The sequence below is a fragment of the Phragmites australis genome, chromosome 10 (assembly GCF_958298935.1).
Source record: "Phragmites australis chromosome 10, lpPhrAust1.1, whole genome shotgun sequence".
Classification (NCBI taxonomy): Eukaryota; Viridiplantae; Streptophyta; class Magnoliopsida; order Poales; family Poaceae; genus Phragmites; species Phragmites australis.
This window is the reverse complement of record NC_084930.1, coordinates 25,477,375-25,493,231: the sequence shown is the minus strand read 5'-3', so window position 1 is coordinate 25,493,231 and position 15,857 is coordinate 25,477,375. Positions and strand designations below refer to the sequence as shown.

The 15,857-nt window shown below is 42.7% G+C and overlaps 1 protein-coding gene across 1 annotated transcript; it reads right to left on the bottom strand.

Annotated features, from left to right (window-relative positions):
• Nucleotides 1-12,750: 12,750 nt before the first annotated feature.
• On the bottom strand, nucleotides 12,751-13,463 carry LOC133883536 (RING-H2 finger protein ATL51-like). The gene has a single exon (XM_062322886.1). It carries the CDS (start codon nucleotides 13,342-13,344, stop codon nucleotides 12,844-12,846), a length of 501 nt encoding a protein of 166 aa, XP_062178870.1. The 5' UTR covers nucleotides 13,345-13,463; the 3' UTR covers nucleotides 12,751-12,843.
• Between the last annotated feature and the right edge of the window lie 2,394 nt (nucleotides 13,464-15,857).

The following is a 15,857-nucleotide window of genomic DNA, read 5'->3' as shown; positions in this document are numbered from 1 at the left end:
GCGGAAACTAGGAAGACCTAATAAACTGCATCCCTCATGACAGACATGATCAACGGAGGGTGATAGACAACCATCATGAGGAACGCCATGATAACGATCATCGTTATAAGGACTTTAGATCTCCAGGACGAGATGATCGACATAACTCACCCGTTCAAGGAACATGCATAACAGTCCTCCTTCATCTCCTCCTGAAGAATTCAACGAAGGTTGTGAAGCCTTCACACCCGAGCTCCGGTCAATACAATGGCCCGAGATGTTCGAGGTAGGTCCGATCCAGAAGTACGACGGGAAGCTCAACCCCAATGAGTGGTTATAGATCTACACCATTGTTATTCGAACGACCAGTGGCGGTAACAGGGTAATGGCCAATTACCTACTAATCGCCCTAGATGGACTTGGAAGGTCCTGGTTGCTGAACCTACCGCCCAACTTGATCTGATCGTGGGCCGAGCTGAAGGTTCAGTTCATCTCCAACCTCTAGGGAATGTTCGAGCACCTAGGAACGGAAGACGATCTCCATCAACTGAACCAAGGTAAGGACGTGTTTCTTTGGGATTTCATTTGCCGGTTCAGTGATAGGCGCAATACGATCCTGAAAATATCTGACAGCTCAATCATCATTGCCTTCAAGCAAGGTGTCAACGACAAAGATCTGGTCGGGAAGCTTGCTACCCAGAAGATCAATACGGTGAAAGAACTCTTTGAGCTAGCCAACAAGTGCACAAAGCATGTTGAAGCCTAGGCACACGCCAAAATTCCTCAGTCTGACAAGGATAAGCCTAAGTTCTCAAAGAATGAGGGAAAGAAGAACAAACCTGGCGACAAGCACTAGGGTCCAGACACAACCGTGGCTACGGTTGATAGGAGCAAGTCGCACAACACCGGAGATAGTAAGGGCCTAAGCCGTGGAGGAGGAAAGTGGTGTCCCGTCCATCGGACCAACTAGCATGAATTTGACGAATGTCATGTTATTAAAAAGAAGCTCAATGGCAAGCTTAAGGTTGCTATTGCAGATTACCATAGCAAATAGGCTAAGCCAAGCGCCAAAGATGATGAGCCCAAATTCCGTGGGACCGACCAGAGCTTGGCACATATCTTTGGAGGATCCGCCTTGTACGAGTACAAGACGGTCGAAATAGAGGTCAATTTGGCTTTGACCGGGCCTCCTCGTACTCTTAGTAGTCTTCATCGAAAAACTCCTCAAACCGTTTGTCTCAATAGCCTCGAGCGTAGAAGCTGCCCAACTCAGCCGGCAGTTTGGTCAGGTCAACGAGTTAGAATCCGTAGATACATAAACTGCACTACTTGAACACGGACCAACTTGGATAACTCCATTCTGAGCCTATCTCAAACGATGATGATGCATTTGCAAAGAAAATTGCTCGTAAGTCCAAGCTATACGCTCTGGTAGATGGCAAGCTCTGTCAAAAGGGGAGTAACAAAATCTTAATGAACTACATCACTCAGGAAGTGAACAATAAAATATTGTTCATATCCATGGAGGAACATGTGGTAATCATGCGTCTTATTGCACTTTGGTCGGAAAAACTTTCTGTGAAGGATTCTATTGGCCGACTACCTCCATGATGCTTCTGAGTTGGTCAAAAAGTGCGAAAGTTGCCAATTTTTCATAAGGTAGACCATTTGACCAGCCCAAGTTTTGCAAACATTCCTCTTTCTTGGCCTTTCTCCATCTACGGCTTGGATATCTTGGGACCGTTCTCAATGGCTCAAGGCGGTTATAAGTTCCTATTCGTGACTATCGATACATTCACTAAGTGGATCGAGGTTGAACCCATCGGAAAAGTCACCGTAGAAGCGATCAAGAAGTTCATGAGGAGTATAATTACTCGATACAACATAGATAACAATAGCTAGTTCAAAAGTGGGACTTTATTGCATTATGTGAAGAATTCGGCATCAAATCCTATTTTGCTTCAGTAGCTCACCCTTAAAATAACGATTAGGTCAAGCGCGCTAATGGTTCAATCTTGCAGGGTATCAAGACTCAGGTATTCGATAAGCTAAAAGCTTGCTGCAAACACTGGGAAAAGGAACTTCCCTCAGTACTATGTGTCATTCATACCTCTACTAATAGGGCCACCGGTGCAACTCCTTTCTTTTTAGTCTACGGAGCTAAAGCAGTACTTCCGACTGAACTGCAGTTTGGATCGCCGCGGGTGGAAAGCTACTCGGAAGAGACTCAAGAGCAATTATGAGTGGACAATATCAATCTACTCAAGGAGTACCGTGATCGAGTGTCCATTTGAGCAGCTAAATATCAACAAATGTTGCGTAGATATCACAGTCAGAAAATTCAACCCAAGAAACTCACTCCTGGGGACCTTGTTCTACGAAAGGTGCAGAAACATACTAGGCACCATAAGTTATTACCTAAGTAATAATGACCTTACATAGTAGTTGAAGTCAGTTGACTTGGAATAGTACGACTATCTACTCCATACGGTGAAGAGCTTAAAAAATTATGGAACATCGATCAACTCTGACAATTTCATTCATAGATAAGATAAGTCGATTACATTTTGATCAGACTGATTATCCTATTATATTTTTTTGACCTGCGTAGCTAGCATAAAGTTGACAAAAAGGATTCTCCTAGCTCTTGCAAATAGTGAAGATCCACCGCCTTGAAGAGTTCAAAAGTATGTGGACCCTTACTTGCCTTTGAACAAGTCGAGGAACCTCTTTTGCTCCTCCTTGGGGTGGCAGCTGGTCACCCCAAGAACCAGCCACTGACCAACATAAAGTCCAGGGAGAGTACCTGAGGCGAAGATCCTGCTGAAGCTGCTGATTAGCACAAATGATGCCGAGTAACCCTTCGCGGGACACGAAGGTGATCTAGTGGTTGTCGATGGAGAAGATGATCGTGCTTTCTACACCACCAAAGGCTCAGGGGCTCCATTGTTGAAGATCTCGTCCATGACCTGGTCAATGATCTCGTCAAGATCACCACCATCCTTATTTCCATCTTGTGCAGCCCACGTCGTTGACTCTTGCACCATTTGCTTCACAGCGTCAACATCGAGGAAACGCTAAAGGTGCCGAGTGAAGGGTTGACGATCTTCAATGGACATTTTTTCCCCTCTCCTGTTAGGCTCCTCACTCGATTCCTCTTCATCGTAGGAAACGATGATGACTCCCGGCGGAACTATGGCGAGAGGTAGGGCTAAAAATATAGCTTGAGGCTCGTGAGCCAGCTCAGGCTCAAAATGGTTCGGGTCGGCTTGGCTTAGAGGTGAAACGTCGTCTGCAAATCGAGCCAAGCCTGAGTTGGCTCAGGAGCGGCTCAATGGCTCGCGAGTGGCCCAGCCTGACCAGTGTCCTAGATAACCAAATCGTAGCCCACAGTCCATCCAGCGCCCTGGCATGTACTTTTGCGTGTGGTTAGGGTTCCACCTCCTCGCAATCTACATGACCACCCACCTGAGGCCGTTGGCCTGTCGTCGCTGCCCACTAGAACCTAGAGACCATCGCCACCACCCTTCTGGATGCCACTGAGTCACCGACCCACTACCCTTCTAGACTCCAGCCGTGCCTCCAGCTCACTGTCGTCCACTGTTGTCTGTCGGCTACCTCTTCGACCATGCAGACGCGTCGCTGTAGTCCATGGAACTAGAGTGACAGCCAAGCGTCGTCTCATGTGTCGCCGCTACCATGCAAGGAGGGAAGGGGCGCACTTCCTCCGCCGGTGCTGATGCCATCATGATCTTGAAGGCCGGGACATCCCGATCCAGTGCCATGATGTACTCTTCACCGGTAGCCAATATAGATCAGGTACACTACTGTCCACTTGGTCGATTCGCACAAATGGACAATTCGGGATTTCAGGCAATGTCGTTGTAGGAAACCGCTTATGACTTATAAGTTTATTTTGTTTCAAAATTAGAAACAATTCATTTATGTGTGCAGCGACATCTCTTGAGTAGTTGAGTTAAGACTGAATTATTTGATGTATGTTCATGAATTCCTCTTTTGTAGCGATATCTTTTGTAATTTTTTCAGCTTACAAGTTAGGATGTTGGTATGTGTGCATGTGGTAACATATTATGGATGGAAATTGTAGTATCTGTTATTGCAAAGCCATGGTATAACATTTGGTATTTATAGGGATCAATGAGTTTGCAAATTGTGTGAAACATGAGCTCAAAACAAATCAAGCTAGAACAGTTTTCTTAATTCATATTATGCTAATTTTGCCAACTCCAGTGTTTATGAGCCAGACTCACCTTTAACTCTTGAACCTGTGTTTTAGTTCTGTATTTACACTAGCTAATCTTGTGCTAATGAGAGCACAAAACCTAACCTTTTGGGTTACTTGGTTATGGACCTTACGTTCTAATTTTTTCTATACTGGATGGTTAATAATTTCCAATAATAGGTAGCTAATATGACTCGAACTCTTGAACCTAAGTCATGCAGTCTTGCTATCTTGTTTCTGTAGATTTCTTCATCAATCAATTTGTTTCTGCAATGATGAATGATGGCATTTGTTTTGTATTTGCAACTGTGAAACCCAGATGAGGAAGACCAAGAAGAAAATCTTTTGACAAGAATGATGGCATGACTCATATGTCAATGCTACCCGAGGGAGATCCGATTGGTATTTCTGATGATGGTTTGATCCCTCCAAGATGTAAGAAATAAAAAGGAGTGAAGGTTGGCATGTGGTCCCGATCTTCTTCAGAAGTTTGGAACAACTTTGAGAAGATCAAATTGCCATCCAAGATGGAGAAAGATGTGTTTGTTCTATAGGCAAAGTGTTTGTTTTGCCATAAATTGTATTCTTATACTCAAGGATCAAGTACTTCTCATCTCGAGGAAGACACATGAAGAAGTGTACTGCGTACTTGAACAAGTTGGTGAAGAAACAAAATCAAGCTCTTCTCAATTATGCTCCATCTAAGGCATCTGGTCATCCAGTTGTAGTCTCTCCTAGTGAGTATAACCATGAGGAAACTCAAAAATTAATTGATAGGATGATAATAGTTCATGAGTATACATTTAGGATGGTAGAGCACACATGGTTTAATATTTTGATGAAGTACTTAAATCTTGCCTATGAGTTTATTGTAAAAAGACCATAAGAAATGAATGCATGAAGGTTGTTGAGTCTGAGAGAGAAACCCTTTTGAAGAGCCTTAAAGGTGTGGATAGCATAAGTTTAACTACTGATTTGTGAACATCCAACCAGACACTTTCCTATATGTATTTAGTTGCACACTATATTTATAAAAATAGGAATAATTTATCGAGTTAGACCCTACACATACTGGATTTGTGATAGCACAAGTTATGTTTGAATGTGTTGCTACATAGAAGATAGAGAATAAGATCATCTCATCACTCTAGATAATGCTTCCAACAATGATGTTGTTGTTCAGGGTTTAAAGGCTAAGTTTGCTGCTAGACAATCATTCTTTCATTGTAAGATATTTTCATATCTATTGTTGCGCTCACATTGTTAACTTGATCGTGAATGATGAGATAGTGGTCATATCACCTTTGATAAGCAATGTAAGAGAATATGTGAAGTACATAAACAAGTCTCCATCACATGTACAAGTTTTAGAAATTTGTAGATCTCTTGCATTGAAAATTGGAGAGGGACTCAAACTTGATGTGTCAATAAGGTGGAATCAACATACAATATGTTAAAAATAGCCATTGCATATAAAGAAGCATTAGTGTCTTAAGCTGATTCAGATACAAACTATAGATGAGAGCCTAGTTTTGAAGAATGGGATTTGTTTGAAATAATTCAACCAATACTTGGATCTTTGGCAGAACTAACTACAATATCTTCAGCTTCAACATATCATACTTTAAATATATTTTATCCTCACATTGTTAATGTCAAGATTGCATTGAGTGATGAAAGTGTTTCTAGTAATGAACATTTGAAGGGTAAGCATTGCAAATGAGATATAAGATGAAATATGTTGAGTGGTGCTTTAGGAGGATTTATGAATCTTCAAAAGTTGAAATTGAGATAGAAGATGTTCGCAAAGAGTTAGAGAAGCTATATGATAAATATGAGGTGGATCAACGACATAAGAAGGCGGCTACTTATAAATGTGGTTCATCCTCTACTTCAACCATGAATACAAATACATCCTTACCATCAAGCTCAAATGAGTTTCAGACCTTCTTGCAGTCATCTTCTATGGAGCCATCTAAGAGCAAGCTTCTCATCTATCTAGATGAGAAGAATGAGAGCTTATAAAACAAGGATTCCAATTTTTTTAAGTGGTGGAGGTAGAATGCACATAGATTCCCGTTAGTGTCAAAGATGGCGAATAACTTCTTGACTATACCAGCCACCTCTGTGTCTTTGAAATCCACTTTTAGCACCGGGTGTAGAGTTCTAGATGACTATCAGAGTTCTCTACGACCGTGTATGGTGGAGGAATTGGTGTGTGCTTCTAGCTGGATTAGAGGTTTCCATAATGATTTTAAAGCTTCTATTCTTGTGGTATGTTCAATTGTTCATTTCTACTATATATGTCTTTTAAAATATTCTTTTATTAGCACCATGGCTAACTTGATCATTATAGATTTGACTCCTTAGGAAGGAAGAAGATGATGTGGAGAGCATTCCATTTCCTAAAAGCATGGTAGAGAGCAACTAGAATTGGTCTATTGGAGCTGGTTTGATGCTGCTTTTGTTGTTTTTTATTTTGGATGTGTTCTAGGTTATCTACTGATCTGTTCTGGACTATGGATATTGCCATGTGGTTATTGTTTTGGACTGTTGGAGTGCTGGCTATGCACTTATGATGTTGCAGCCTGCAAGCACACAAAGAATTAACTATTTTGTATGTTAGCAGTGTTCTGTTCTACAAACATGGCACCAATTGGAATATGTTGGTAGGTTGTGGTAGCAACAGTACAACAGACACTCTTGTAGAGAACAACTAGTACATAGGATTGCAAACTATTTTGTAGTAGCAGACACTCTTTATGTATGGATGTTGTTATGTTGGAGTTGAACAACAGTGTCCAGCAGAAACTTCTACTTTTGCTTGTTTGTTCTGGGCTGCTCTTGCATGTCCTAGACTCCTGATGGTTACAGGTTAGTCATTAAGTCAATGTTGTTACTGTTGTATAGATGTTGCCATGTTGGAAGTTAAACAATATTGGATGGTATGCTAATCCTAGTTACTTAGTGCTCTTAGTTCTTATATCATCGATTTAATTATATGATCAACTACTTGTTTCCTTCCTGATTTGGTTTTTTTGTGAGACTGTGACCATGCTGCAACTGATAGGCACAAGCCTCACACCTCTATTTTGTGAGTGTGTCTGTAGCTGGCTTTGGATCGTGAGCCAACTAAGACGGCTCGAGCTAGCAACGACCCGAGCCGAGCCTGTATTTTAGCACATTTTTTAACCAATATGAGCTAGGCTCAGCTCGCCCACAGGCGAGCTCATCCAAGCCTAGCTCGACTTGGCTCATTTTGGCCCCTAGCAAGAGGCCATGGGGGTGAGAGATCATAGTCCTTTGATTTCTGGACATTGCTCGCGAGACGATGGTAGGGTGGAGGCTATGGTTTCAAGTTCCATGAGTTCTATTGAGTAATGCGTAGGGAGAAGGGAAGGAGATTAGGGTGAAAATGAATGGCTTCAGGTCCGCTATTTATAGTCACGGGAGCGGGTCAAACAGAAAGGTTTGGAGCTGTCAATATCCGATAACGATGGTTGAAATTCTGAGGTCGCCTCAGGTGTGCAGTGATTCAAAGCTGACACGTCAGGCAGAAGCTGAGACATCACCAAGGCATTATGGTGTGTCCAATCTCCATATAGAGGGATGTTGCATCATTATGACACATCAAATCAGAGGCTGTGAGCATGAACGAGAGTGGGTTTTCAATGTTTATCTGCCCGACTGTTTGAATTAACTCAATGACCATAACATAACCACAACCATACGCTCATAGGCTTACGTCTGCGAGCATGTGGTCGAGAATAATGAATCGATGCTTACACCCTACTCTCCACTCGATCCAGTCATCGAGCAAAGAGTCAGGGGCTACATTGCATAATTTTGATGTTTATGCTTCACTCTCTATTTAAATATCATGATAACCAGAGAGCCATGAGTTATATTGTTTAATGTTAGCGTTGATGCTCTGTTTTCTACTTGAACTCAATTATTAAGCAAAGAGTCAGGGGCCACGTCGGGTATTTTTTGATGTTACAGCTCTACTCTCTGTCTTGATTATCACATCAAATAGAGAATCAGGGGTTATATCACATACTTTTGATGTTGCGGCTCTACTCTCCACTCGATCCAGTTGTTGAGCAAAGAGTCGGGGGCTACGTCATATAGTTTCGATGATACATGTATATTCTTTCTTACTCTCCGATCGGAAAATCTTCTCCTCGACCAGAGATTTAAGGGCCACATAATAATATCATATTCTATAAATACATTTTTTTTTTTGTAAAAGTTTATCTAGCTTTGCGTTGACTGCATTGGATAGAACCAACAAAGGCATGCATTGAGTCGATGACGAACAACTATACCTCATAAGGCATAATAGCACTAGAGATTGTCAGACATCTCACGCTTAACAACCAACAAGGTTCTAAAGTTCTTGTTGGTCTCATGTGTATTCTCCATCGAGCTCATGTTTGCACGCTGGTCAAGTAGACGAGTCAGCTATTGCAAAACTCATCGTGTTATTTTTTTTCTTTCTAGTTTTATACTAGTCTTTTTCTTATTCTTGAGTATACTTCGAGCAGTCACTCGAGGTTCAATGCATTTAATAATATGTCTAGTTGAGTTTTCAGATATCGACGGATATTTGATAAATAGGTTTCGAGGATGGTTTTAGCATGTACTAATCGGTTTTTGCATCTACTTATGTTAACTCTATTTTATCAACAAGGGAATAGTGGTAAGAGCATACTGGACAAGAAAAATAATAGTAATGTTTATAGACATCTTTAAACCACATATCAAGTTTTGAGTATTTTGAGTTACGAAATGTGGACAATCATCCAAAAAGACTACCCTCACTTTCTTCATCAGGCAAGTTGAGCCCTAGAAACTCGACAAAGGCAAGGATTAGAGGTTTGATGCTTTGAATGGTATTTGTTGCCTCCTCTGCTAAACAATCAAACCTCTCTGTCACTACTGATGTGTCACGGTTGGGGTTGTCTATTTTAAGAAGAACAAGCATGTCTCGACGCTTACGAAGGCTGACTGGTTCATGCGGTCGAAGGTCTGATCCTTCAGCTTTTAAAGCACGATGACCGCGATGTTTGCTCGATGGCCATAGTATCTCGTGCGGCTGCAATGGTGTCCTGTTCGATAGACATAGGGTCTAGTGTGGCAACAATGGTGTCCCATTCAACAACCATATTGTCTCGTTCGGCAACCATGGCCTTTTTGGTCGGCTTTTGCTATCTTCAGGTTGCCTCTGAGCTTTTCTTGATATTTGGAATTATTGTCGATAGTTTTCATTTGTTCATCAAGAAGATTGTCTTTTTTCCCTTAAGAATTACTCAAGAATCAGGAAGCAAACAAAAATTATCATCAGTTGTCCGACATTTGAATCACACATTAGTGATTGGTGGATAGACTAATCTTTAATTCTTTCCAAGCTAATAGCAAGCAATGCATCTTGTTCTTTTTGACAGTTGCCATGGCTGACTTCTGAATACCGAGCCTTAGCAATAGCTACTTGGACACTTACAGCCTTGTGGAGATCCTCGAGTGTCACCCAAGGATCATCAGTTGGGGTCTCAGTTCTGTTGGTTTGGAGGCTTGTTCCATGTGCGTCCGTGGGAGTTTTCTCTACTCTCGGAAGCGAAGGAAACGTCACTGGGGAGGATGGAGTCAGCTGATTAGCTGGACCACTCGTTGTCTATTCTTTTAGCTTCTCCAGGGAGAATGGTCTGAGATTAAACAGGGTGAGGAAGGAAAAAGAAGGCTACAAGACAAGATAATTGTTCAAGCAAAACCTTTTGGTGATTGGGATAAGCGAAACAATGTTTGACTTTTGCCTCTTGATGGTGACTTTCTTCTTCATCATACTAGTAGCTGGGACTGGTTGTGTTGAGGGGATGATCTAGGAGTCCAACGAGGCTAAGGAAGTCATTGCCTGCAAAAAATCGGCCTACAATGACTTGTCATCATTCTGGACTTATCAAGTAAATCCTTCGAGGAATGACCAATGTCAGGAGGCCAACTTGATACGAGCTACCTCTCTTACCGAGTCATCAAGTGCGATGGTTTCTCGAGGAGGCTATTGTGGGGATGCACCCAGTTGATCCCTATATTAAAGCCCTCATACAGATCAGACGTCAGTTGGGATATGCTCGATAATCAAGATAGCAGCTAAATAAAAGATCTTCTAAGGATTCGATTCGATTTCAGTACCGATTGACTTTTTCCCTGTGTATGCTTTAGGGGTGATGGGTGGATGGCGAGGACGATCTCTTGAATAGAAGAGACCCTTCGACCTCTTGACCAGTCGGTGTTTTCCCCTTGCCGCTAGAGCCAGAGGAGGAGGTGTCTTCTTGATGGGACGTTGTAACCTGGAATCAAAAAGACGAATCAGGTCAAAATAAGCAATCAATATTGTTTCCTCAATCCAAGCAAATTCTCACCAGTGGCCGAGGATTTTTGAGGGAGTAAGGCTGGATAGGGCATGTTTGTGCTTCTTTAGCGAACGATTTGCTCAATTGAGTAGAAGTGTCCTACAGAGACAAGGCTCAAGGAAAAAAGGAGTCACTCGAAAGAGCTCGACTGCAGCTATAGAAGTAGTAAAATACTAACTCAAACTTACATTCGGACACGTCTCGAAAGCTATCATTGTCTCCAGCATAGTCCCACGCGAAGGGATCCCGCACTTTCAAAGGACTCGGCCTCAACTAATGAAGTCTTTGGCCACATGCCACCCGGTCAAACCACTCTACCTAAGCTCGCCAATCTTCTTCACGTAGTGTGCATTGTGGTCGAGCTCACGATGCTTCTTCAGCCAGGATGGATTTGGGTGAGGTTGAAGTCCCTTATAGACTAAGAGAGAGGTGACCGGGTTGGGGTTGGAGATGCAAAACCAATTCTTCTTCCAATCTTTCTACCAAGAGGAGATTAGCGCAACCGGAATATAGGAATTCTTCATTCCATTCTGCAATTGGAAACCACAACCTCTGACACATTTATTTTCAGTATTCATTTTCAGAAGATAGAAATACCATAACAAGCTTAAGCTCGATGCAATACCAAGGAAGGCTTTGCACAAGTGGATAAATACGCTAAGCATGGTGATCGAGTTTAGATTTAAGTGGTGGAGCTTGATTTTGTAATGGTCGAGAATGTTGAGAAGAAATTTGGAAGGGGGAATATTGAAACCGTAGCAGAAAAATTATTCAAACACTATGAGTTCATGATCGAACTGGCAGGATGGGAATTCCTCACCAAATTTTGGCCTCCAGGTGGCTAGCTCACGAGGATGAACAATTCATTCTCCTTCAAGTTCTTGAAGCTTCAATTCCTACATCATCGAGATCACCCAGACGTCGGTTAGAAGCCTCATCTCGTTCAACTACTCGGAGGAGGCGTCGGTGTCCTTCCCGTTGGATTCCTTCCAGGCAAGGAAGGAGAGGCGGCGTTCGCAGAAGGGACGGAGGCCATGGAGTGATATTTATGTGCGATCACGCGTGCTTGGGAGGAAAAGGCGAGAGCTTGAAGCAGGAGACTGGCAGCGAGAGGATGAAGGATAGCTATAGTCCAGATCTATACAGATAAACAACCTGGCAATTGACACTTACTTTGGTAACCACTCATGTTACTATGGCACCTCGTTCAACGTGAAAGACGGGACGACGACGCCGTGTGAATCTTTGCATGACCATTTGAGTGCATAAAATGCGTTTATACCCAACTGTTCAAATTTTGGAGATTTATTTTTAACTCTACTCAGAGACGGATGTTGGGAAGTCGAGTTTTCAAGCCTTTCTTGTGTTTCGAGTGTAGATAATGGCAGGTCTCTTGACCCAATAGCGTTTCCATTCGATGCTCGGAATAGAATATTATTTGCTTGTCTTTTGACTGCAAGCTTTATCTACCTTACTCGATTAAGCTTAGAGTTAGCAATATTCGAGTAGGCGTTTATAGAAATCCTCCCTGTTGAGTAGAGTTAGGGGGCTATTATCGAATATCTACTATTAGGTATATACGTATAAAGAATACATCATATACGGATAGAGTATATTGTATACTTATGGACAACTAAGAAGGAAGAATGAGAGGTGTCGAGGAAGAATACTTCAGACAGGATAACAGATTGCAGGTTCAAGCGTGTCCTCGTCATTACAGCACTCGGGTATTTAACTCCACCGGCCGCAATACGTGTCTCCGACAAGTGTATGGGCCCGCCCAGACATAACCCCCACCGCTCGTCAAGTCCAAGCATGAGAATGGAAGTCGTTCCCGCTGGGCGCACCACAGCGACCTGACAGTTCGTCCCCGCCGTGCAGCCCGCTTTTTAGCCAGTCTCTAAAGGCCCGGTTGCTCCAGTTTTGGACGGGGTCGCTACTCGCTACCACTGCCGAAAAATAATCGTTCCACTGGCCACTATCTATCTGCAAATCATGTCAGGCTGGTAGATTGACCGAGTTTCTGAGCTCAGAAAAAGAAGAATGAGACCAAGTTTCTGGCCGCCGTCAAATCAAATACACACTAAAATCTAGAGAAAAGTAAATTGATCTTCACATATGAAACAACTTAGTTACATGCTTAAATGTACATGCTTACACAAACAGCACAAATCTAGTGTAACACTCCTAACCCCAGCCATATACACGGAGCTATCTTTCAGCGACGATCTCCAACGCGGCCGGGCTTCTCCTCTCCGCCATCTCCACAGCCCCAGCCGCCGCCTCTCCGGCCACCACCGCCTTCGGCGACCGGTCCACCACGTCCGCGCGGCACACGGGGCACCCGAGGCTCTTCCTCAGCCACGAGTCCACGCACGACGCGTGGAATCTGTGCTCGCACCGCGGCAGCCGCCTGCACCGGTCGCCGGCCTCGAATGCCTCAAGGCACACCGCGCAGTCCTCGCCCCTGCCGCCGTCTGCAGCCTTATAGTCGTGGCATGGCAGCGCGTCGAGCTTGCCAGGCGACAGGCCCTCGCCTCCTCCGCCGCAGCCGTCCACCGCGCGCTCCTCGTCGGTGCGGGAGCGGGAGTCGCCGCGGGGGCCGAGCCCCCGCCGGAGCGCCCACAAGAGCGCGAGGATGTGGATGACGAGCATCAGCGCGATGCCGGCGACGAGTAGAACGGCGGAGAGGGCTGTGTTTGGGGTGGCCATGATGAGCTACAGTCGCATAGTCTATCGACTATGCCTTCATCGATAATGCAGAGGAGGATTCTCTTGCTTCTTCCGTTTCTTGGCTTTGGATGTGGAGATATCAAGATATAGTGTTGACTGTTGAGGTGTTCGGAGAACGAGAAACCAAAGCGTTGGTGACGACCTTATTACCGCATCAGCACTAGCTAGGCATAGGGTAGCGATTGTATGGTACCTGCGAGTTGCTGACAGGTACACTGAAGGAGGAGAAGCGGCAAAGGTAAACCCGGTTTTCCGATTCCTGTGGGTATTAAACTGTGCTCTGAAACTATGTGAAATTCTTGCGTTTCAAACAAGGCCAAGTGACGGAGAGTATATTTCAGCGCTTGTTTGGACATTCCTTTGGAAAAAGGTGCAAGATAATATGCTTAAAAGCGACCCAATGTACTTGTTTTTTGTTTCATACCAATTCACTACTACTTGTCTTGATATGGTATGACAGTATGGGTATGAGTATTTTATCTTTGTGGAGTGGCTAAGAAATTGACCGGAAGCCAAATCATATATGGTACAACTATGCAAGTTAACACGACCAGCTTTTGTCATCAGCATTGGATGGATGGATCTACGTTTCAGCTCTTTGGAGTACGTCATTGGTGGTGGTTTATTACAAGCCGCTAGGACCGCGGTACTACATCAGATTTGCAGACATACAAAATTGCTGAGCTGAGATACGACAGTACACAGCATGACAGTAAGGTGCTCACAAAGGGAAATAGACTCCACTCGTTATGTATTAGCTCAGTGTAGATGATACAAGCAACGACGAATAATGGGTGGTTCTCCATCGAGGATACCGGTCATAACGTCCTGCTTACGAACCAATAGCGGTTCAGCCATGATATATGCCATCTAATCCTCAAATATCTAATACTACACCTCACATCATTCAGTAAGAGAATAAAACGTCATATCAGTATATCTCACCGCCTTCCGTTACAGCGTGAGTCATGAGCATTAGCTCAACGCAGTGACGGATCCAGATCAAATTCTAGCTGTGGTGGTGCTTACACTACTTCACGACTAGTATGAAAGCAAGCATACATGATGACCAGATGAATAAAATTTAGGGGTGCTTCAATTACAGCTGTCTATAACACACCTATATGTAGCGCTCACGTTTCCCTCTTCCTCTTTGTTTACTTATCGTTGAACCATTGCAGCCAACTATATTTCAAAACTTTAAACTTATAGCATCCATTTTTATTTGAAGCTCTCATATATCAGGTTTAGAAACTTCCAAAACACTTTTAAAAACTAAGGAGTTTCAATCAGATTAAGTTTTCAAATTGGCTTTCAATGATTTCATTTGGAATAACTTTCAATTCATTCAAGTTTCAAGAAAAATTCTTGAACTTTCCGATGCAACTTAGGAGCTGTAAATTGAACTTTTAACTGCTATTTCAAAAACCTTTCAAGATGGAAAGGGAACTTTTACGTTAATAATTCAAGCACAAATTCAAACTTTCACGAAACATTAGGTGATTTTGAACTTTAATTTTCACCTTTCAACTTGATTTTAAAAGGCACGTTAACTATGAGCTCCATAGAACTTCAATCACCCCACCACCACCATCACACACACACACATTATGGCAGCATCAATCAGATGTCGTTCGATCGAATTCAAAGTCTCTTTACATGCATGTGAAAGATGGACCCTAGCATAAGATTAATATGTCTTGATGATTAATGTCAACATGATCAATGGGACTATAAAAGGTTTACTAGTGTGCAAAGACTTAGTCTCATGTGGGGTTATAAACACCTCAAAAGGGCAAACATCAAGGTCAAATAAGAGCTTTATGAAGATATAAGGACTTATTGTATAGACAAATGATTGATCATGGTGTTGAGAGCGTGACTTGTGTAGATATGTTTGTTTTCTTTGGTCAAGAGGGGTTTCGGTTTAGTAGATTGATCTAGTGCCTTTAGGATAATAGTCTAGTGATCATACATACTAGGTTTATCTAGTCCTAGTAGAGTAAGAGCAAGGCCCAAGACATCAAGAATTGAAGCTGTTATAAAAAAGAAACAAAGTCGGAACGAATAGATTATTGAATTAGACTTGTCCCATGGATTTGAATTTGATAAAAAGGGTTTGAGCTCAATATTTAAGTGGACAAATGTAGATCTTAAGACAACCTTTTCATAGAGTCTAAAATCATCAAAATCAAAGTCCAGAGCGAAAAGTCATGGCTAAAATACGGATTCAAAATTTTAGGTTAACCGCATGATACGATGGGGTCACCGCATGTTGTGGTGGCAATTGAATTTTTTCAAAGAATAATTAGCTCAAGATGACAATAGAAGATGTGTAGATTTTCTCATAAACTTCCTATAGATACCATAATCATCAAAATTAGAGTTCAAAGCAAGGAATTATTGCCAAAATATGAAGGATAATTTTTTTGCACCACATGTTACGGTGGAGCACCGCAGGATGCAATGAAAAGGATGGTCAACCATAATAT